At 46.7% G+C, this 23,008-nt stretch overlaps 1 protein-coding gene across 3 annotated transcripts in view; it reads left to right on the plus strand.

Annotated features, from left to right (window-relative positions):
• The first annotated feature begins 2,081 nt into the window (after nt 1–2,081).
• LOC139383302 (DNA (cytosine-5)-methyltransferase 3A-like) overlaps nt 2,082–23,008 on the plus strand; it is a 65,736-nt gene continuing 44,809 nt past the window's right edge. Inside the window, exons 1-6 of one of the 3 annotated variants that reach the window (XM_071127774.1) lie at nt 2,082–2,166; nt 3,718–3,923; nt 6,887–6,997; nt 13,750–13,941; nt 14,026–14,323; nt 22,135–22,178. In XM_071127774.1, the coding sequence (XP_070983875.1) occupies nt 3,840–3,923; nt 6,887–6,997; nt 13,750–13,941; nt 14,026–14,323; nt 22,135–22,178 (729 nt within the window). In that variant the 5' untranslated portion in view covers nt 2,082–2,166; nt 3,718–3,839. Of the gene's footprint in view, nt 2,167–3,717; nt 3,924–6,886; nt 6,998–13,749; nt 14,324–19,113; nt 19,200–22,134; nt 22,179–23,008 lie in introns of those variants that run through there. The other 2 variants (XM_071127773.1, XM_071127775.1) reach the window with 2 other exon arrangements.

The following is a 23,008-nucleotide window of genomic DNA, read 5'->3' on the forward strand; positions in this document are numbered from 1 at the left end:
TGTGGACTCCCCTTCAAATGAGTGGATTCAGCTATTTCAACCACACCCGTTGCTGACAGGTGTATAACATCTAGCACACAGCCATGCAATCTCCATAGACAAACATTGGCAGTAGAATGGCCTTACTGAAGAGCTCAGTGACTTTCAACATGGAACCGTTATAGGATACCACCTTTCCAACAAGTCAGTTTGTCAAATGTCTGCCCTGCTAGAGCTGCCCCGGTCAACTGTAAGTGTTGTTATTGTGAAGTGGAAACGTTGAGTGCTGAAGAGTCGGTTGCAACACTCACTACTGAGTTCCAAACTGCCTCTGGAAGCAACGCCAGCACAATAACTGTTTGTAGGGAGCTTCATGAAATGGGTTTCCATGGCCGAGTAGCCGCACACAAGCCTAACATGCTGATCACACCACTCGCGCATGTTGATTTTGTCCATCCGTACTAGACTCGATCAGGACACGCAGATTTAAAAATCAAAATGAACTCTGAACCAACTTTATTAATTTGGGGACAGGTCAAAAAGCATTAAATATTTATGACAATATAGCTAGCTTGCTTGCTGTTGCTAGCTAATTTGTCCTGGGATATATACCTTGGGTTGTTATTTTACCTGAAATGCACAAGGTCCTCTACTCTGACAATGAATCCACAGACAAAAGTGAAAACCAAGTTTGTTTCTCGTAACCTCTCCTCCTTCAGGCTTCTTCTTCTTCTTTGGACTTTATATGACGATTGGCAACCAACTTTAAGGTGCATTACCACCACCAACTGGACTGAGTGTGGACCTCAGTTCATCTTTCAATCACCACGTGGGTATATGCTTCTAAAAACTAATGAGGAGATGGGAGAGGCAGACTTGCAGCGTGTCAAGCGTCACAAATACAGCCAAGTTCTATTTTAGCGCCTGGCTAGGCAGACGGGCGCGAGCAGTGTGGGTGAAATTGTTGAATAACATGTATGTGTACATTTATTTTGCGATGCTTGCGCAAGCAACGCGGGCAGTGTGGTCAGCATGTTAGATCACCATGCTCAATGCCAAGCGTCAGCTGGAGTGGTGTAAAGCTCGCTGCCATTGGACTCTGGAGCAGTGGAAATGCGTTTTCTGGAGTTATGAATCACGCTTCACCATCTGGCAGTCCAACGGACAAATCTGGGTTTGGCGGATGCCAGGAGAATGCTACCTGCCCGAATGCATAGTGCCAACTGTAACGTTTGGTGGAGGAGGAATAATGTATGGGCTGTTTTTTATGGTTCGGGCCCCTTAGTTCCAGTGAAGGGAAATCTTAACGCTACAGCATACGATGACATCCTATATCATTCTGTGCGTCCAACTTTGTGGAAACAGTTTGGGGAAGGCCTTTTCTTGTTTCAGCGTGAAAATATTTTGCCCCCGTGCAAAAGCGAGGTTCATCCAAAAATGGTTTGTTGAGATCGGTGTGGAAGAAATTGACTGGCATGTACAGAGCCCTGACCTCAACCCCATCAAACACCTTTGGGATGAATTGGAACGCCGACTACGAGCCAGGCCTAAATGCTCTTGTGGCTGAATGGAAGCAAGTCCCCACAGCAGTGTTCCAACATCTAGTGGAAAGCCTTCCCAGAATATTCATTATTATGTAATCACTATAAACACAATGCAGACTGCAGGCTTATTTATTAGCTATTGGGTTTGATTCATTCTTAGTAATATTGTTTTATTTCTCGCTTATATGTTTATTTTCATGTTTATGGCCAGAGGTTTGACCCTTGACCTAGGGCCACCAGTGTGAAATAGACCTGCAGCCTATATGCCTGTCTGGTGCCTACTTGTAGGCTTATTGCCAGCTATGTGGTCTGATGTATGCTATTTTCAACACTCTGAACTTTTTTGGCTATTTGAATATTTGACACAGAAATTGACAATTATTTGAGTTTAACCGGATTTTGAAACAGTAATTAAATATATTGAGTATAAATTCTAGCATAATGGCAATGAAGCAGCAGCCGTTACAGCACTACCTTTAGGACCTAGTGGAGACACTATCGGTCCGCTGGCCCCTGCAGTGTGAGCCGAGCATCTGGCGGAGTGCTGGCCGGCTGGTGTGGTGGAGGACGGGGAGAGAAGAAGAAGGAGGATCCGGGAGCAAGCGACAACAAAAAGGGTCTGGCCTGGGACTTGGCAAAACGGGTAATGAACACCGTGATTCACTCGTTTAAAAACCATAGCCCGTTATTACCAAACCCTCTGTAGGGCTAACCTTTATCGGAACACACACAGTCAGTGAGATCCCTTAGAACGGAAGGAAGACTGGCTGCATTCGATCGTGGTGGTGGTGGTGGGAAACAGTATTCCTTTTTGTGCTTTTGCAGATATGTGATGACTGACTTGTGATTAGACATTGCGATACTCAGTTGAACTTGGTGACCGCGTATTTGTACATACAGAAAGGCGATTGTTTCTACAGAATACACGCCCGTCTGAAAATAACGGGGTTTTGTCCATCAAATGGTTGTGGCCTATAAACGCGGTACAGTCCCACCGGGTTAGATGCTGATTTCCCCTTCAAATACGTGTACAATTTGGTAATTTAAGCCTGCAACAGTGACAAATGCAGTGGACCGCCAGCCATGTGTTCATAGATAAAGTCGTTAATTCAATCAGAATTGTTATAATGCATCATATTTGTGATTTTTGCTGACAATGGAACAGTAGGTGACATTGTATTCACACACACAAATATATATATACATTTAAAAAGTAACACGTTTTGTAGCTGCAATATCATTTCCCGCAACATTGTTTTCTTCCCACGAACAAATGGAAACATGCATTTACACTAGAACGACAGTGATATGCTACATTTACCAATATGTTTAGATTGATTTGAACTATCATTCAAATGTCCCCAATGACGCATTAATGCAACATTTGTATCAATGTGTCAGAAAGTCTGTCTGTGCGCGTGGGTGAACGTGTGGCTCGAGCACTTTACCTCCGGCAGTTATCGGTAGACGGTAGTGTAGTACTAACTAGTGAAAATGGAGGCAATGACAAAAAACACCAAGGACGTTTAGCCTATATCAAGACTAGGCCTATATTACAAGCCTTCTGGAAAAATCGATGAAAAGTATAACATTGACCATCAACATTGATACTGTATTTATAAGTGCACATGGCTAGCTATGGATCTCAATAGGCAGAGAGGTAGTAGGCTAGGCCTTGCATGGAGCCAGCAGTCTGTGCAAAGGAGTGTCTCGTTTGACCACAGGTGTTGGGCTATAATGAACATCTAATCTGCATATAGATTATTATATGCATAATGCATATATACCGGTAATAGTTTATTCGATAACGCCATATAGCCCTACAGGCCTACACTTGTGGTATATTGTGTGAGAGAAACGGGAGAAACCAGAGAGAACTGACACTTATTTAAGCATGCTTAAAATGTTTTTCTAACTAGTAAAGGCACAACTGGAATAGACGGCATGTAAAGCCGTTGACAATTTGATGCTTAGTAGGCCCTGCGTTTGCCTGATCAGATCACTGCAGGCATAGTAGAGAGACTGAGATTCATTGAATCCAATCTGTAGGTATATAGGCTAGAATCATGTTCAACTTAACACAAAACGAAGGAATAATCACAATGTAATAATAAATATACTATTATAATAATAAATAGTTGGATGTACAGTTTTTCAGCGTGCATGATTACATTTGTTGTTCTTCGTTTTGCAGGATCATCGGAAGGTTCATTGAAGGATCGTCATTTTTTTGTTTCTTTGATTTTATTTCTCATATTTTGAAGCTTCTTCTGTTTTCCATTGAGAATATCATCCGTACGATTTGCACTCTTGGCGATGCCGTCCAACACTGTTGCCACCAACAACACCGCTGCATTCCAAAGCTTAGACTACACCTGCGATGCACCTGGGAACAGAATGGTGAGAAACAAACAGCTATGTAAAGTCAAACTACTGTCATTAAAACACTGTAACATTTTGTTTCTGTGTTAATACGTTTATAACAGTGTGTTTTACAATGTTATTATAACATGTTATACCCATATTGATCAGAGATCTTATCATTGAGTTATTTTGCATTATTTTTCTGAACCACTGTGTAATTGATTACCATTTCCATAATTTCCATACGATAATAAACATAAAGCAGGTTGATCCACCAAATGTTTCCATTGTATGTAAGGATTCAAATGAATCTATACTCTGTACAGTTATACTATAAACATCATAACATGTCATGCTGGGCTACTGTAAGTTAGACACCCATTAGCCACATTAACAACAGTAACAACTGCTGCCGTGAAAGGGGCTTTATAAATACATTTGATCAATTGCATTACATTATTGATAACAAAATGATTGTGTTCTCTCTCATTGTGCCTGTTAGAATGGTGACAGTGTTTTCTTACTGTTACGTGGGGCGTTGGCTGTTATATCTAATGCTGTGCCAGCCAGCCAGTTGCTGCTGAAACTGCTCTCCCTATGTGTTATACTGGGACATTTATCCTCCTCTCTTTCTCTTCCTCTCTTCTCTCTCCTCTACTACGCTCTCCCATCACACTGCCCGCCCAATGTAGTCCTGTTGCTAAGCAACAACCATTGCCTTAAATAAACCGACCGCTGACGGAAATTGTGCCAGAGATATCGAATAGTGCCAGAGTGTGTTATAGGGTTCACACAAAAGGCAATAACAAAATAGTCTTTGTATTTTATGCCATCTATTGTTTCCATGTCTATTAGTCATGTCTTATAATGGTATGTTGTGGATTTTGACGATACAATAGAAGGCGACATGTCCATGGGCTGGACTGGCGGTGTCTCCAAACGAAGCATGATTTAGGGCCGCATATAAAACATTCCGTATTCTAGAATTCTGCCCTTGCGGTTACCTCGTTTCCACGCTCCTTTGGTGACATGGGGTTTGGCGAGCTTGAAGCATGGCTGGAGCCAGGAGCTCTTCACATCACATGACACCACACGTCTGTAGAGACAGAGAGTAGACTGACTCTCTGTCTCTCTCTCGTCTCGGTCTCTCTGCTCATCCTGTATAGAGTAGCACTCAGAGAGGCCACGCAGTACCAATACGCCTGTGGTGGAGCCAGGCTAAACCAGGCACTAGTAGTTTGTCCCAAATGGCACTCTATTCTCTATATACCGTAGTGCACGGTAGGGTTCTTTGCACTTTGTAGGGAATAGGGTGCCATTTGGGACGTAGCTCTAGAAAGGAGAAGGGAAATCACTACTGGAGAAATAAACAACAGATAATGAAAATGTACAGTCAGATAATCGTATTAATCTTATATAAGGAGGAGATTAGATTTGGAAGATTATGTGAATGATTTTAGCTCAGTGGATCCACGTACTAGATACTACTGTAGATTTACTACCAATAATGTGCCTGCATAATATGACTGCTTATAAGACTGCCTTTAAAAAGTCCACACTGTTTGTCATCAGCAGCTCCCAGTAGCTCCCTCCTCGTGATGCTTATAGCTGGTTGCTAAGCAGGATTTGATCTGCCTCAATTAATTGTTCAAGCTTGTCTCCCTTCATAGGCCCACAACAGACTCAGTAAGACACTCAGTCAGTACATGTTATTCAGTCGTTATTGAACCCCGGTGGCCTGTATTCACAAAATAGTCTTAGTTGGAGTGCTGATCGAGGATCAGGTCCTCCAGGTCCATATCACCTTCTTCATTATCATCTAAAAGGCTAAACAGATTCTAAATCAGCAGTCTGAGACGTTTTATAGAAGCAACTACATTAGTATTATCATATGTTCCATCAACCCCAGGGGTGCTGCATCGAGGTGGACAGAAAACCCCAGGGGTGCTGCATCGGGGTAGACAGAAAACCCCAGGGGTGCTGCATCGAGGTAGACAGAAAACCCCAGGGGTTCTGCATCGAGCTAGACAGAAAACCCCAGGGGTGCTGCATAGAGGTAGACAGAAAACCCCAGGGGTGCTGCATCGAGGTAGACAGAAAACCCCAGGGGTGCTGCATCGAGGTAGACAGAAAACCCCAGGGGTGCTGCATCGAGGTAGACAGAAAACCCCAGGGGTGCTGCATCGAGGTAGACAGAAAACCCCAGGGGTGCTGCATCGAGGTAGACAGAAAACCCCAGGGATGCTGCATCGAGGTAGACAGAAAACCCCAGGGGTGCTGCATCGAGGTAGACAGAAAACCCCAGGGGTGCTGCATCGAGGTGGACAGAAAACCCCAGGGGTGCTGCATCGGGGTGGACTCAGTTTTATTAATCAAAGGCAATGTACTGGATGGGGTCTACGCACGCACACACACACACACACACACACACCACACACACACACACACACACACACACACACACACACACACACACACACACACACACACACACACACACACACACACACACACACACACACACACAGTGTCTTTGTAACAGTGTCATTAGGGAATGTGTCTGGGTGAGGTCAGGCTCTGTACTGTCCTGCTCTCAAAGAGACATTCACATCCCATGTGTCCTATTGTCTTCATCCTAAAGAGGAATATGATGGAGACCTATTGAGAGACCTTAAACTGCTCAACATTTGGAATGGATAAATACTGTATACTGTTAAACTACAATTAGAATCACATTACACGTTCAAACTGCCTGTCAATCCTATGGGTGATGCTTACTATGCATTTCCTGTCAACTTGCGATTCTAAACTGTTCATGTGAGGTTGTGAAAACTTGGAATGTTTATAGTAGAGCTATACAGGGAATTCAGGGTACAATTTTAGGGTCAAAGTTGTGGGGACTGATGTCACATTTTGAAAATGGTTGGTTTATGAATTTGTGATTCTACCTGATTCTTCATATGAGATTGATAATATTGTGTTGTGTGATTGTTTGATAGAGGGAGAGCACGATACTGGACAAAGAGCTGGCACCAGAAGAGAAATCCTCTAAAAGCAACACCAGCTGTAAAGAGGGCCGGCCTGCTGGGAGAAAACACAAGCAGATCGCTGTAAGTAGATCATTTGTAATAATATCTTCATTGGACTTTTTCACAACCATCAATAAACAAACAAACAGTGTCAGAAACGGTGTCATGCAGAACTGAAGGCTATACACACATTGTAGGTTTATTGTAAAAACAGCAGATATATACCATTTGTGGTAGGAGAAACACTGTCGGAGGCTGTGTGACTCACAAAGTTGTCATTGGAAATTGTTCTCTTGCGAGTTTCGTCATCCAATTATTTAAATTCTACAGGAGTGAAAGTTTCACCGAGGCGATACGTTGGCACATGAGAATTATTAGAATATTATTAGTTAATTATAGCATTTTATCCATGCTGGCTTTCACGGACTACTTGAGACATGAAACAGATAGGTGAAGGGCATATAGGCTGTCGTCAATTTATTAATTAGCTATTTTTCTAATGGGTAATGGAAGCACTTCAACCAGTTCACCTCACTGAAACTGACCAATTAGCTAGTGGAGTTCACCTCACTGAAACTGACCAATTAGCTAGTGGAGTTCACCTCACTGAAACTGACCAATTAGCTAGTGGAGTTCATCTCACTGAAACTGACCAATTAGCTAGTGGAGTTCATCTCACTGAAACTGACCAATTAGCTAGTGGAGTTCATCTCACTGAAACTGACCAATTAGCTAGTGGAGTTCATCTCACTGAAACTGACAATTAGCTAGTGGAGTTCACCTCACTGAAACTGACCAATTAGCTAGTGGAGTTCATCTCACTGAAACTGACCAATTAGCTAGTGGAGTTCACCTCACTGAAACTGACCAATTAGCTAGTGGAGTTCATCTCACTGAAACTGACCAATTAGCTAGTGGAGTTCATCTCACTGAAACTGACCAATTAGCTAGTGGAGTTCATCTCACTGAAACTGACCAATTAGCTAGTGGAGGTCATCTCACTGAAACTGACCAATTAGCTAGTGGAGTTCATCTCACTGAAACTGACCAATTAGCTAGTGGAGTTCATCTCACTGAAACTGACAATTAGCTAGTGGAGTTCACCTCACTGAAACTGACCAATTAGCTAGTGGAGTTCATCTCACTGAAACTGACCAATTAGCTAGTGGAGTTCATCTCACTGAAACTGACCAATTAGCTAGTGGAGTTCATCTCACTGAAACTGACCAATTAGCTAGTGGAGTTCATCTCACTGAAACTGACCAATTAGCTAGTGGAGTTCATCTCACTGAAACTGACCAATTAGCTAGTGGATTTCATCTCACTGAAACTGACCAATTAGCTAGTGGAGTTCATCTCACTGAAACTGACCAATTAGCTAGTGGAGTTCATCTCACTGAAACTGACAATTAGCTAGTGGAGTTCACCTCACTGAAACTGACCAATTAGCTAGTGGAGTTCATCTCACTGAAACTGACCAATTAGCTAGTGGAGTTCATCTCACTGAAACTGACCAATTAGCTAGTGGAGTTCATCTCACTGAAACTGACAATTAGCTATGGGAATTCAGCTGATCAATCAATTTTTTTATGGAAAATCTCATAGGCGTACAGAGGCCCATTATCAGCAACCATCACTTCTGTGTTCCAATGGCACGTTGTGTTAGCTAACCCAAGTTGATAATTTTAAAAGGCTAATTGATCATTAGAAAACCCTTTTGCAATTATGTTAGCACAGCTGAAAACTGTTGTCCTCATTAAAGAAGCAATAAAACTGGCCATCTTTAGACTAGTTGAGTATCTGGAGCATTAGAATTTATGGGTTCGATTATAGGCTCAAAATGGCCAGAAATTAAGACCTTTCTTCTGAAACTCGTCAGTCTATTATTTTTCAGAGAAATTAAGGCTATTCCATGCGAGAAATTGCCAAGAAACTGAAGATCTCGTACAACGCTGTCTACTACTCCCTTCACAGAACAGCGCAAACTGGCTCTAACTAGAATAGAAAGAGGAGTGGGAGGCCCCGGTGCACAACTGAGGAAGAGGACAAGTACAGTGTCTAGTTTGAGAAACAGACACCTCACGAGTCCTCAAATGGCAGCTTCGTTAAATAGTACCCGCAAAACACCGGTCTCAACGTCAACAGTGAAGAGGCAGCTCCGGGATGCTGGCCATCCAGGCAGAGTTCCTCTGTCCAGTGTTGGCCTTCTTTTGCACATCTTAATCTTTTATTTGTATTGGTCAGTCTGAGATATGGCTTTTTCTTTGTAACTCTGCCTAGAAGGCCAGCATCCCGGAGTCGCCTCTTCACTGTTGGCTTCACTTTTTAAAATGTAATACATTTTAGAGTATGGCTGTGACATAACAAAATGTGGAAAGTCAAGGGGTCGGAATACTTTCCAAATGTACTGTGACCTCTGGCAGGGGCCAGTTGTAGGTCACTGGGTCAAAGGTCATTGGCTGGTGTTGTGTAACACCCTGGAGCTGACAGAAAGTGTTGTAACTCTAGCTCTTACTCTCTCTCTCACACACTGTCTGTCTCTCACTCTCACACACTCTGTATCTCTCTCTCTCTCTAACTCTGCCTTTGTCTCTCTCTCACTTTGCCTTTGTCTCACTCTCTGTCTCTCTCTGTCTCTCACTACCTCTCTCACTCTGTCTCCACTCTCTGTCTCACTCTGCCTTTGTCTCTCACTCTCTCTCACTCTGCCTTTGTCTCACTCTCTGTCTCACTCTGTCTCTGTCTCTCACTATCTCTCTCACTCTGTCTTTGTCTCTCTGTCTGTCTCACTCTGTCTCTCACTATCTCTCTCACTCTGTCTCCACTCTTTGTCTCTCTCTCTCTCACTCTGTCTCTCTTCTTCTCACAATGTTTTGGTTAAATGCTATCCTTTTTTTCTTATGTCAGTGAGAAATCAGTGGAGTTTGCTTTCAGAACTCTTCTCTGAAAATAGCTTGACAAATGTGTATTTTATTTATTTTACCTTTATTTAACCAGGTGGCAAGTTGAGAACAAGTTCTCATTTACAACTGCGACCTGGCCAAGATAAAGTAAAGCAGTGCGACACAAACAACAACACAAAGTTACACATGGAATCAACAAACATACAGTCAATAACACAATCGAAAAATCTATATACAGTGTGTGCAAATGAGGTAAGATAAGTCAATAAAAAGTTCATAGTGGCAAATAATTACAGTTGAGCAATTAAACACTGGAGTGATAGATGTGCAGAAAATGAATGTGCAAGTAGAGATACTGGGGTGCAAAGGTGCAAAAAAATAAATAACAGAATTGGGATGAGGTAGTTGGATGGGCTGTTTACAGATGGGCTATGTACAGGTGCAGTGATCTGTGAGCTGTTCTGACAGCTGGTGCTTACAGTTAGAGAGGGAGATATGAGTCTCCAGCTTCAGTGATTTTTGCAATTCGTTCCAGTCATTGGCAGCAGAGAACTGGAAGGAAAGGCGGCCAAAGGAGGAATTGACTTTGGGGATGACCAGTGAAATATACCTGCTGGAGCGCGTGCTATGGGTGAGTGCTGCTATGGTGACCAGTGAGCTGAGATAAGGCAGGGCTTTACCTAGCAAAGACTTATAGATGACCTGGACCCAGTGGGTTTGGTGACAAATATGAAGCGAGGGCCAGCCAACGAGAGCATACAGGTCGCAGTGGCACCTGTATGCTCTCGTTGGCTGGCCCTCGCTTTTGGTGACAAAACTGATGGCACTGTTATAGACTGCATCCAGTTTGTTGAGTAGAGTGTTGGAGGCTATTTTATAGATGACATCGCCAAAGTCGAGGATCGGTAGGATGGTCAGTTTTACGATGGTATGTTTGGCAGCATGAGTGAAGGATGCTTTGTTGTGAAATAGGAAGCCGATTCTAGATTTAATTTTGGATTGGAGATACTTAATGTGAGTGTGGAAGGAGAGTTTACAATCTAACCAGACACCTAGCTATTTGTAGTTGTCCACATATTCTAAGTCAGAACTGTCCAGAGTAGTGATGCTGGACGGGCGGGCAAGTGTGGGCAGCGATCGGTTGAAGAGCATGCATTTCGTTTTACTTACATTTCAAGAGCAGTTGGAGGCCACGGAAGGAGAGTTGTATGGCATTGAAGCTCGTCTGGAGGTTAGTTAACACAGTGTCCAAAGAAGGGCCTGAAGTATACAGAATGGTGTCATCTGCGTAGAGGTGGATCAGAGAATCACCAGCAGCAAGAGTGACATCATTGATGTAATCAGAGAAAAGAGTCGGCCCGAGAATTTAACCAGGTGGCACCCCCAAAGAGACTGCCAGAGGTCCGGACAACAGGCCCTCCGATTTGACACACCGAACTCTGTCTGAGAAGTAGTTGGTGAACCAGGCGAGGCAGTCATTTGAGAAACCAAGGCTGTTGAGTCTGCCGATGAGGATGTGGTGATTGACAGAGTCGAAAGCCTTGGCCAGGTCGATGAATACAGCTGCACAGTATTGTCTCTTAACAATGGCGGGTTATGATATCATTTAGGACCTTGAGTGTGGCTGAGGTGCACTCATGACCAGCTCGGAAACCAGATTGCATAGTGGAGAAGGTACGGTGGGATTTGAAATGGTCGGTGATCTGTTTGTTCACTTGGCTTTCGAAGACCTTAGAAAGGCAGGGTAGGATAGATATAGGTCTGTAACAGTGCGGGTCTAGAATGTCTCCCCCTTTGAAGAGTGGGGATGACCGCGGCAGCTTTTCAATCTTTGGGGATCTCAGACGATATGAAAGAGAGGTTGAAAAGGCTAGTAATAGGGGTTGCAACAATTTCGGCGGATCATTTTAGAGAGAGAGGGTCCAGATTGTCTAGCCCAGCTGATTTGTATGGGTCCAGATTTTGAAGCTCTTTCAGAACATCAGCTTTCTGGATTTAACAGTGGATATGTTTTAGTTCTACTCCGTCCACATCGCAGTATAATTAGGATTGGCTTCTCTAAAGAGCCTGGTAAGGAATGAAAAGACACAGTCATTAGTCTGATATAATAAAATAATTTCCCACAACATCAACATGTTCTAAAGTGTTAGATCTCTTGTCTCATTAGGCATTAGACTGTTGCTAACAGAGTCAGATGTACATACTGCACCTGTCTCTGTGTGGGTGTCTCTGTCTCTCTCTCTCTCTCTCTCGTTCCCTGCCTGCCTGCCTTCCTGCCTGTCTCTGTCTCGATCTCAGTCCCTGCCTCTGTCTGTCTGCCTTCCTGCCTGCCTGTCTGTCTGTCTCTGTCTCTCTTTTGTTCCCTGCCTGCCTGTCTGTCTGTCTGTCTTTCTGTCTCTGTCTCTCTCTTGTTCCCTGCCTGTCTGCCTGCCTGTCTTTCTGTCTGCCTGTCTTTCTGTCTCTGTCTCACTCCCTTCCTCTGCCTGCCTGCCCGCTTGCCTTTCTGCCTACCTGCCTGCCTGCCTTTCTGCCTGCCTGCCTTTCTGCCTGCCTGCCTGCCTTTCTGCCTGCCTTTCTGCCTGCCTGCCTGCCTTTCTGCCTGCCTTTCTGCCTGCCTTTGCCTGCCTTTCTGCCTGCCTGCCTGCCTTTCTGCCTGCCTTTCTTCCTGCCTGCCTGCCTTTCTGCCTGCCTTTCTGCCTGCCTGCCTTTCTGCCTGCCTGCCTTTCTGCCTGCCTGCCTTTCTGCCTGCCTGCCTGTCTCTGTCTTTCACTCTGCATCTGTCCGTCCTTCCGCCTGTCTGAGACAATCGATGCTTCAGACATGATGTTGTCAGTGTTGACAGACAGGCCAATCTCAGTGTTGACAGACAGGCCAATCTCAGTGTTGACAGACAGACCAATCTCAGTGTTGACAGACAGACCAATCTCAGTGTTGACAGACAGGCCAATCTCAGTGTTGACAGACAGGCCAATCTCAGTGTTGACAGACAGGCCAATCTCATCTCGCTAGTAGACATGCTCTACTTTCCTTTGCTGTGACCTAGTAATGGAATTGTCTCCGAAATGATTTTTAATACTATTTTTAGGCAGTAGTCTCTAGCAGAGACACTGCGGAGAAAAGATCGCTCTCCCACCAGCTCACATGTCCTCTTCTTCAAGCATTTTAAAAGGAGTTCATTTTCTAGGTCACTAAAAAGAGGTGTATATCTTGTGATCAACATGTTATATGAGATACTTGACGTGTGATTTTTATATGTACTTATCTGAAAAGAGTAGAGACATGCCTGGTGATATAGATATACGATTATATAGATTTACAATGTAGTTGAATCACACGCAGATAATACCAGACAGATAACGTTGTTTGGCTGTGCTATGGTGTCATTGGGTTGGAGAATCTCTGTTCTTCTGCTGGAACAGAGATTAGTAAATACTTCTCTTTACAGCATGAAATGGTTTCCAGGGGCGAGTCCCACGTCAATAAAATGAAAGATTTCCTGCCTTTGACAAAAAGCCAACATTCCTCTCATATTTGTGCCCTACAGTGATGCAGTGAATAGCTGAGTTACAGCACACCACCAACGCACAGCGAGTTCACAGGGTGTCCCACTATAATACAGTTATCTACTTGAGGTTATTGGTACAGTTGGACTGTATTGACTGATGTTTGGAGCTCCAACAGTTACAGACGCAGGCAGACAGGACCTCAGGCTACTGAAGCATACCAATATACTGAAGTGTGTTTCATTCAAATAAAGATTAAAGTGATGCAGTGAAACTTAAAGAAAATACCTGTACTAAAGGCTAACTAACATAGAATAAAAATGACTCCATTGTCCTTAAGGTTATTGGCTAACAACGTGAAATGATTGGCAATAATATCCACTCCACTATAATCTTCCTAATAGCTTATCTCCTTCTTTACCTGCAGGCGGAGGGCAGTGTGTCTGTGAAGGACAGTGTGCCCGGAGGCGGGGGCAACAGTCTCACCGGGGTGGCAGCGGAAAGAGAGAGAGTGTCTGTGGCGCAGGTGCAGAATGGAGTCATGAGCGGCGGGCACACAGACAGAGACAGGACCCAGGCTGATGCCAGCAGCGGGCACACAGACAGAGATAGGACCCAGGCTGATGCCAGCAGCGGGCACACAGACAGAGACAGGACACAGGCTGATGCCAGCGGCGGGCAAACAGACAGAGACAGGACCCAGGCTGATGCCAGCAGCTGCCCCAAGCAAGAGAGGAAAGGTCCAGAGAAGAACGGGTTACCAGATGCCCCTGGTTCCCCCAGTGCCAGTCAGTCTGAAGACGGCCCCCCGGGACCACCCACCCTCCTGCAAAAGAGCTGGAGCCCCCCCTCCCTGGAGAACAGGTTTCTAGTGAGCCGGAAGCCGAGCCGGGAGCCGAGCCGGGACGAGCAGGACGACTCTGAGAAAGACAAAGAGGAGACTCTGACAACTCCGCCACGCAAGAAACGAGGCAGGCGGAAACTGGAGCGCCCAACAAAATGTGAGTCCTGCCTCCTGCTTGGTGATATTACTGTCTTCATTCTCACTACATTCCTGGCACAGCCAGCTCTGCACTGGCTGAACTGACAGGCAATGCCAAGTGAATGAAAATGAACAATGTATGGTTTCTCCTTGAACGCTGTGGCCATTTTGAATTATTCTTCGGGTGTGTTCAGTGTGGATGAATTTAACACAGTAATGTAGAACATGGTAAATAAACAAAAGATAGTAAAACGCTTTAAATAGATCTGGAAACAGTGACCCTGGTCACCTCTGTGTCCCCCTCTTATCTTCCTATCCCCCTCTCTCTCTTCTCTCCCTTCTCAGAGGGCAGCTAGGCTGTCTGTGTGTGTGTGTGTGTGTGTGTGTGTGTGTGTGTGTGTGTGTGAGAGAGAGAGAGAGAGAGAGAGAGAGAGAATCAGTTTTCTGTTGGGTACGGAGGGAGGGAGGGAGGGAGGGAGGATGGATGGAGGGAGGGAGGGAGGGAGGGAGGAGGGAGGGAGGGAGGGAGGAGGGAGGGAGGGAGGGAGGATGGAGGGAGGATGGAGGGAGTGAGGGAGGGAGGGAGGATGGAGGGAGGGAGGATGGAGGGAGGGAGGGAGGGAGGGAGGGAGGGAGGGAGGGAGGGAGGGAGGGAGGGAGGGAGGGAGGATGGAGGGAGGATGGAGGGAGTGAGGGAGGGAGGGAGGATGGAGGGAGGGAGGATGGAGGGAGGGAGGATGGAGGGAGGGAGGGATACATAGCAGGTTAAATAAAAGGAAGGGGTTCTGCCATCCATCCAAAGCAGGGTTCCTCTACTGGTGGCCCGTTGGTGCTTTTCTTTGGCCTCCCAAGTTTTCTGAGCCCCCAAACAGACTGTAAAAACGACAGGAAATCAGCTCTCGGTGATTACGTTTTGAAATCTGTTCCACAGTATTCCCACACATAATAGAATGACGTATACAAATGGAAGCAAGGTTTGAAATGATTGTGTTTAGTAAAATATTATATCTGTTTTGGCTTCTTGCGGTCAATTTGCAGTCCACAAATTATTTATTTATTTATTTGTTTTTGTGTTGAATTTTTACCCCTTTTTCTCCCCAATTTCGTGGTATCCAATTGTTTTAGTAGCTCCTATCTTGTCTCATCACTACAACGGGCTCGGGAGAGTCATGCGTCCTCCGATACACAACCCAACCAAGCCGCACTGCTTCTTGTGTCGGAGGAAACACTGTGCACCTGGCAACCTTGGTTAGCGCGCACTGCACCCAGCCCGCCACAGGAGTCGCTGGTGCGCGATGAGACAAGGATTTCCCTACCGGCCAAGCCCTCCCTAACCCGGACGATGCTAGGCCAATTGTGCTTCGCCCCACGGACCTCCCGGTCGCGGCCGGTTACAACAGAGCCTGGACGCGAACCCAGAGTCTCTGGTGGCACAGCTGGCGCTACAGTACAGCGCCCTTAACCACTGCGCCACCCGGGAGGCCACTGCACCACCCGGGAGGCCACTGCACCACCCGGGAGGCCGCCCACAAATGATTTTGTAATTGACCATCCGCTCAACAAAACAAATAGTCCCGTGGCTGAACCTAGTTGATGATCCCTGATCTACAGGGCACAGCACGATAACTACAGCAGTTTAGAGAGGAGGAGAGGAAGAGGGAAGGATTAGGTGAACTGCATGAGCACTAGGAATACGAGAGCTGGAACGCCCCCAAACTGGCAAGGTACATAGTACACTACATTTGTGTAGGGCTCATATGTGCACTGTTAGGGATTAGAGTATTTGGGATGCCGACATAGTGCCGACTCCTCCCTCCCTCCCCTGCTCTGCTTGCAACGTAACAGAAACTCCCTGACCATGGCAGAAGCCACTATAATGTAAAGTAACCCCGACTCTGCCTGCTTCACTCTGGTTATTTTAGTCACTTATTCCTATTGATGAAACTGAGAGAGAGGTGGAGAGAAAGAGAGAGATAGGTGGAGGGAGCGAGAGGTGGAGGTGGAGAGAGAGAGGGGAAAGAGAGAGAGAGAGAGAGAGAGAGAGAGAGAGAGAGAGAAAGTACCGTACACAATCTTTAGAGAGGGAGGTAGAACAAGAGAGAGGTGGACAGGGAAAGAAAGAGAGAGAGAGATAAAAACGGTGAGATAGAGGAAAAGGGGAGGTGGAGGGAAGGAGAGAGAGAGAGGTGGAAGGAGGGAGGGAGAGAGAGAGAGGTGGAGGGAGGGAGGGAGAAAGAGGGAGGGAGAGAGAGAGAGAGAGGTAGAAGGAGGGAGAGAGAGAGGTGGGGGGAGGGAGAGAGGTGGGGGGAGGGAGGGAGGGAGGGAGAGGGGGAGGGAGGGAGAGAGAGAGGTGGAAGGAGGGAGAGAGAGGTGGGGGAGGGAGAGAGGTGGAGGGAGGGAGGGAGGGAGAGGGGGAGGGAGGGAGAGAGAGCGGTGGGGGGAGGGAGGGAGAGAGGTGGAGGGAGGGAGGGAGAGACAGAGAGGGTGAGGGAGGGAGAGAGAGGGAGGGGGAGGGAGGGAGAGACAGGTGGAGGGAGGGAGGGAGAGAGAGGTGGAGGGAGGGAGGGAGGGAGGGAGGGAGGGAGGGAGGGAGGGAGGGAGGGAGGGAGAGAGAGAGGTGGAGGGAGGGAGGGAGGGAGGGAGGGAGGGAGGGAGGGAGGGAGGGAGGGAGAGAGAGAGGGGGAGGGAGGGAGGGAGAGAGAGAGAGAGAGAGAGGTGGAGGGAGGGAGGGATAGAGAGAGAGGGTGGAGGGAGGGAGGGATAGAGAGAGAGGGTGGAGGGAGAGAGAGAGGGAGGGAGGGATAGAGGGAGGGAGAGAGAGAAGTGGAGGGAGGGAGAGAGAGAGGGAGAGAGCGAGGTGGGGGGAGGGAGGGAGAGGGAGAGAGAGAGAGAGGTGGAAGGAGGGAGAGAGAGAGGGAGAGAGCGAGGTGAAGGCAGAAAGAGAGAACCAAGTTGAAAAGGCCTCTCTTAATGAGCGTGGACCAGTGAGTGTAGGGTGTAAAGGTTGTGTACGGTACTTCAGTGACAGCCCCAGGGTAGTTAATAAAGCAGGAAAACATGGTCTGCATCCCAAATTACATGTCGGGGTGAAAGGGGACTTTGAGACGGCGTACCAAATGGGACCTGGTCAAAAGTAGGGCACTATATAGGGAATAGGGTGCCATTTGGGATGTACCCATGCTATCAGGATGTTCCCACAGGCCTCTCAGAGCTCAAGTGTTGTAATGGGGCTGGATAATACAACTCTTCAGTCTACTGTTCTTCTGCTGGGCTGTCATGGTCTTTCAGGGTAATAAAATGGTTGTATTCTGTGTTTCTCAATGTTGTGTCATAACGTCCTGTGATATGTAGCAGCTACATGCAGTGTTGAGGGTTGATATGAAACAGTGTATTGTATCAACCCTGTTCCACAAATGTGCACACTGCTCAAGATGGATCATAGCTATAAAGACTGTTGTTGTGAATGTGAGTCAGCTGCTTTTTCCTTGGACCTTCTCCCTTCCTCAGCCTCTCGCTGCTCTACGTATTCTAGAAATAGAACAGGCTTGGAAGCTGTAACCCTGGGAAACTGATGGCTACACTCACAATAGCAGCCTGGTATTGTGATGCAGTCATTTCCATGGTACTGTAGAATGTTGATTAAAATGATGCTAACTGATGAGGCTCATGTAATGTTATGTATATGTTGTAACGTCAGTTGACTCAACAAATCACAGCACAGTGTGAAAGGCACACCTCCTGCTTGTACTTCCTGGCATGGTTACAAAATGGCTGCCAGTCCACCCATTATGCCATCATGGACTTGAATGGGGACGTCCGTGGTTAAAAGTCGTTAGTCATAATGCTGTTTCAGTTGGGTAGTGTCCATGCTCCTTGGTTAACCTCAACTCTGCTGAACGCAGGCAGGTAAACAATGCTGTTTCAGTTGGGTAGTGTCCATGCTCCTTGGTTAACCTCAACTCTGCTGAACGCAGGCAGGTAAACAATGCTGCTTCAGAATGGATAACACACCTTTGTAATCACAGCTGACCTGGGTTCAATACTATTCAAAAAACTATTTCAAATCCTTTATCTGGGCTCGATTGAGCTTGCCTGGTGTAATGGAACCAATAGAAGAGTTGTGCAAACCCCGCCCATATGGCACTCTGACTTACAGACCTCAGGAACTCATGTCATTCACCGCCAGATATGTGGGGAAAGCCCCAAGGATGCTTCCCCAATGGCACTCTATTCCCTATGTAGGTTAACTTCCTCTGACCTGGTCAAAGGTAGGGCACTGTGTAGGGGACAGCGTGCCATTTGGGACAGAACCTCGTTTCTGAAGTTCATACTACTAGTGGAGAGTAGGTTAAGCTACATTTTATTACTAGAGGCTTGAGGAAGTATATTTTCTGCAGCATTTAGCCTACAGGAAGTGTGTCAGTTTCCTTTTCTGTATATTTTTATCACACCACCAACGGTTGTGTGGTTTTGTATTTCCAGGCCAGGTATGTTATGTTACGGCTTAGGGTGCAGGTTTCCATCCACACACACACACACACACATGCGCTCACGCTCATGCACGCACACACATATACACACACACACATGCTCATGCACGCACACCCACTCATGCACGCACACGGACACTCATGCACATGAGCACACACACGCACGCACACACACACATGCACACTCACAGACACAGACATGCCCACACACACGCGCGAACACACACACGACAGACAGCTAGTTTTAATGGAACCATGTGCTCTAACAGGAAATGCAAAGCATATTTCTTTGAGGTGTAGATAGGAAACATCCAGCAACATTCAGTCAGGCTGGGTGTGGATGTACATAGTCAAGCTGCCTGGGAAGTGGATGATGCCCTTCTGATTGGACCATGTTAGTGAATGGTGAGTGTGAAAGCTGTTGGAGAGAGAAGGAAGAGAGACTCCTGTTTCTTCTAGAAGTATTACTACTTTATTACATTGGAACAACACTGTTCCAGAAGCAGGGTGATTGTAATCAAGAAGGCATAGTAGTCGGTGTAGCACACCTCCATACTGGTTCAAGTCCATCAAGTGCGTAGAGATCCCTGCAGAGATGTTATGTGGACCTAAAGTCACACAAGAGAAGCAGTGAGTAGGCTACAGTGTGCCGTTGTTTTTTTCTGCTTAGTGGCGAGGGGTTGTGAAGCGGTACGAGCTATGGTAATAGCAGCCAGCTGTGGTTCTCCTCTCCTCTCCTCTCCTCTCCTCTCCTCTCCACTACTCATCATGGTTTTACCACACCAAACCTCTGTTGCATCAACTCAACTCAGCCTCCATCTCTTTAGCTGACTGACTGACTGACTGCACCAGCAGCACCTGCACTTGTCTATTCTCTGTCCCCCAGCACATTGAGGTGCCTGAGCTTCACAGGAAAGGGCCGACAACAGGGATGTTTGAAAGGGTCGACAACAGGGATGTTTGAAAGGGTCGACAACAGGGATGTTGGTAAAGGGTCGACAACAGGGATGTTTGAAAGGGCCGACAACAGGGATGTTTGAAAGGGCCGACAACAGGGATGTTGGTAAAGGGTCGACAACAGGGATGTTTGTAAAGGGTCGACAACAGGGATGTTTGAAAGGGTCGACAACAGGGATGTTTGAAAGGGTCGACAACAGGGATGTTTGAAAGGGCCGACAACAGGGATGTTGGTAAAGGGTCGACAACAGGGATGTTTGAAAGGGTCGACAACAGGGATGTTTGAAAGGGCCGACAACAGGGATGTTGGTAAAGGGTCGACAACAGGGATGTTGGTAAAGGGTCGACAACAGGGATGTTGGTAAAGGGTCGACAACAGGGATGTTGGGAAAGGGCCGACAACAGGGATGTTGGTAAAGGGTCGACAACAGGGATGTTTGAAAGGGCCGACAACAGGGATGTTTGAAAGGGTCGACAACAGGGATGTTGGGAAAGGGCCGACAACAGGGATGTTGGGAAAGGGCCGACAACAGGGATGTTTGAAAGGGCCGACAACAGGGATGTTGGGAAAGGGTCGACAACAGGGATGTTTGAAAGGGTCGACAACAGGGATGTTGGGAAAGGGTCGACAACAGGGATGTTTGAAAGGGTCGACAACAGGGATGTTGGGAAAGGGTCGACAACAGGGATGTTTGAAAGGGTCGACAACAGGGATGTTGGGAAAGGGTCGACAACAGGGATGTTGGGAAAGGGTCGACAACAGGGATGTTGGTAAAGGGCCGACAACAGGGATGTTTGAAAGGGCCGACAACAGGGATGTTTGAAAGGGTCGACAACAGGGATGTTGGGAAAGGGCCGACAACAGGGATGTTGGGAAAGGGTCGACAACAGGGATGTTGGGAAAGGGTCGACAACAGGGATGTTGGGAAAGGGTCGACAACAGGGATGTTGGGAAAGGGTCGACAACAGGGATGTTGGGAAAGGGTCGACAACAGGGATGTTGGGAAAGGGTCGACAACATGGATGTTGGTAAAGGGCCGACAACAGGGATGTTTGAAAGGGTCGACAACAGGGATGTTTGAAAGGGTCGACAACAGGGATGTTGGGAAAGGGTCGACAACATGGATGTTGGGAAAGGGCCGACAAGAGGGATGTTGGTAAAGGGTCGACAACAGGGATGTTTGAAAGGGTCGACAACATGGATGTTGGGAAAGGGTCGACAACAGGGATGTTTGAAAGGGCCGACAACAGGGATGTTTGAAAGGGTCGACAACAGGGATGTTGGGAAAGGGCCGACAACAGGGATGTTGGGAAAGGGTCGACAACATGGATGTTGGTAAAGGGCCGACAACAGGGATGTTTGAAAGGGTCGACAACAGGGATGTTGGTAAAGGGTCGACAACAGGGATGTTTGAAAGGGCCGACAACAGGGATGTTTGAAAGGGTCGACAACAGGGATGTTTGAAAGGGTCGACAACAGGGATGTTGGGAAAGGGCCGACAACAGGGATGTTGGGAAAGGGTCGACAACAGGGATGTTGGGAAAGGGTCGACAACAGGGATGTTGGGAAAGGGTCGACAACATGGATGTTGGGAAAGGGTCGACAACAGGGATGTTGGGAAAGGGCCGACAACAGGGATGTTGGTAAAGGGCCGACAACAGGGATGTTGGTAAAGGGTCGACAACAGGGATGTTGGGAAAGGGCCGACAACAGGGATGTTGGTAAAGGGCCGACAACAGGGATGTTGGTAAAGGGCCGACAAGAGGGATGGATGTTGGGAAAGGACCGACAACAGGGATGTTGGGAAAGGGCCTACAACAGGGATGTTGGGAAAGGGCCGACAACAGGGATGTTGGGAAAGGGCCGACAACAGGGATGTTGGGAAAGGGCCGACAACAGGGATGTTGGGAAAGGGTCGACAACAGGAATGTTCATTTACATATGGCTTTAGGTTCTACCTGGCAGCTGAGAGAACCAGAGTGAGTTAAGGTCATCTTCGGGGGGCCATTGACGTTGTCTTCAGACAGCTACGTCGTTCTGACACGTCTAACTTTCCTAAGACAACGATGCCATGTGGTGAATAGACTTCTAACCCAGCCAGCAGACTTTGATATACGCTGCTAAGGTGACAGGCTACTGTGACAAGCTCAGCTAGCCCACAAGTGTCTAACTACAGGTCAGGTAGAACTCTTATGAATGATTGAGGAGATCCACTGGTCCTGTGTTGCGGAGTGGCTTTGTTTTTTCTGTCGATGCCAAGGTGACTGTGGCTGTGGGTCTCTCTCGTCTCCTATCTGCTGAGATTACTCTGACTTTTGGCTCGCCCACAGGAACACGTTATTGAATGATTGCTCCAGTGTCACTCACTGTGTTTCCCTCTAGATGTGGAGCAGAAGGAGGATGGAGGTGATACAGCCAAGAAACAGGTAAGTCATCCACTGTCTTCATTATACTGTGTTACATCATCAATCAATCAATCCATCCATCAACCAGTCAATCAGTCAGCCCACTTCTCCAGCTCCTCGCATCAATTTAACAATGGTAGAATCTCCCTCCAGCCGATGCTTACATCAATCCTATGGAGGATCTAGTCTAACATTCAGACTGCTGTACAGACAAGTACACCCTCCTGGAAAAGTTTGGAGAAATGGGATGTATCCTCTTCAGACTGACCTTTGAGGGTTGTGATGTTAGCTGGTGATGATGCTGAACTAGGGGGAAGTGCTGTTCTCCTTTTACGATATCATTTTTACAATATCATGACCTCTTGGACTTTTGAAAGAAATGGTACCTATTGGCATATAGATCTGAGATATCAAATACACTTGGTGCCCAGTCCGACATGAGAAGGTCCTTGCGTTGGCCAATGACTTCAGCGTGCTCTCCAAACCAGGCTGTGATTGGTAGAGAGTGAGACAGTATAGTGGGTTGCCAGGGCTCCGGAAGAGACAGTTTGTGCTCCTTGCTGTTTGACCAATCACACATTGTCTGCATTGGGCTGCAGTTTTGTCAATGAGTCATCATCCTTTTCTGGAGCACCCCCCCTACGCAGCCCCCCTCCGCCCACACCCCAAAAGGGACAAAGAGCAAAATATTGCTTCTCTGGCTAACTAGCAACAGTACTAGCCAGCAGTTTCAGCAGTGATAGCATGAAACTGTTTGCCTGAGTCATCTTCCTCCTCTACAACCTTGCAAAAAGCAGAACAAACAAACAGAAAACAAGTACGTTAGTTAATATCTTTATTCCGGTGTTCTT

This window comes from Oncorhynchus clarkii, chromosome 25 (assembly GCF_045791955.1).
Source record: "Oncorhynchus clarkii lewisi isolate Uvic-CL-2024 chromosome 25, UVic_Ocla_1.0, whole genome shotgun sequence".
In the NCBI taxonomy this organism is placed as follows: domain Eukaryota; kingdom Metazoa; phylum Chordata; class Actinopteri; order Salmoniformes; family Salmonidae; genus Oncorhynchus; species Oncorhynchus clarkii.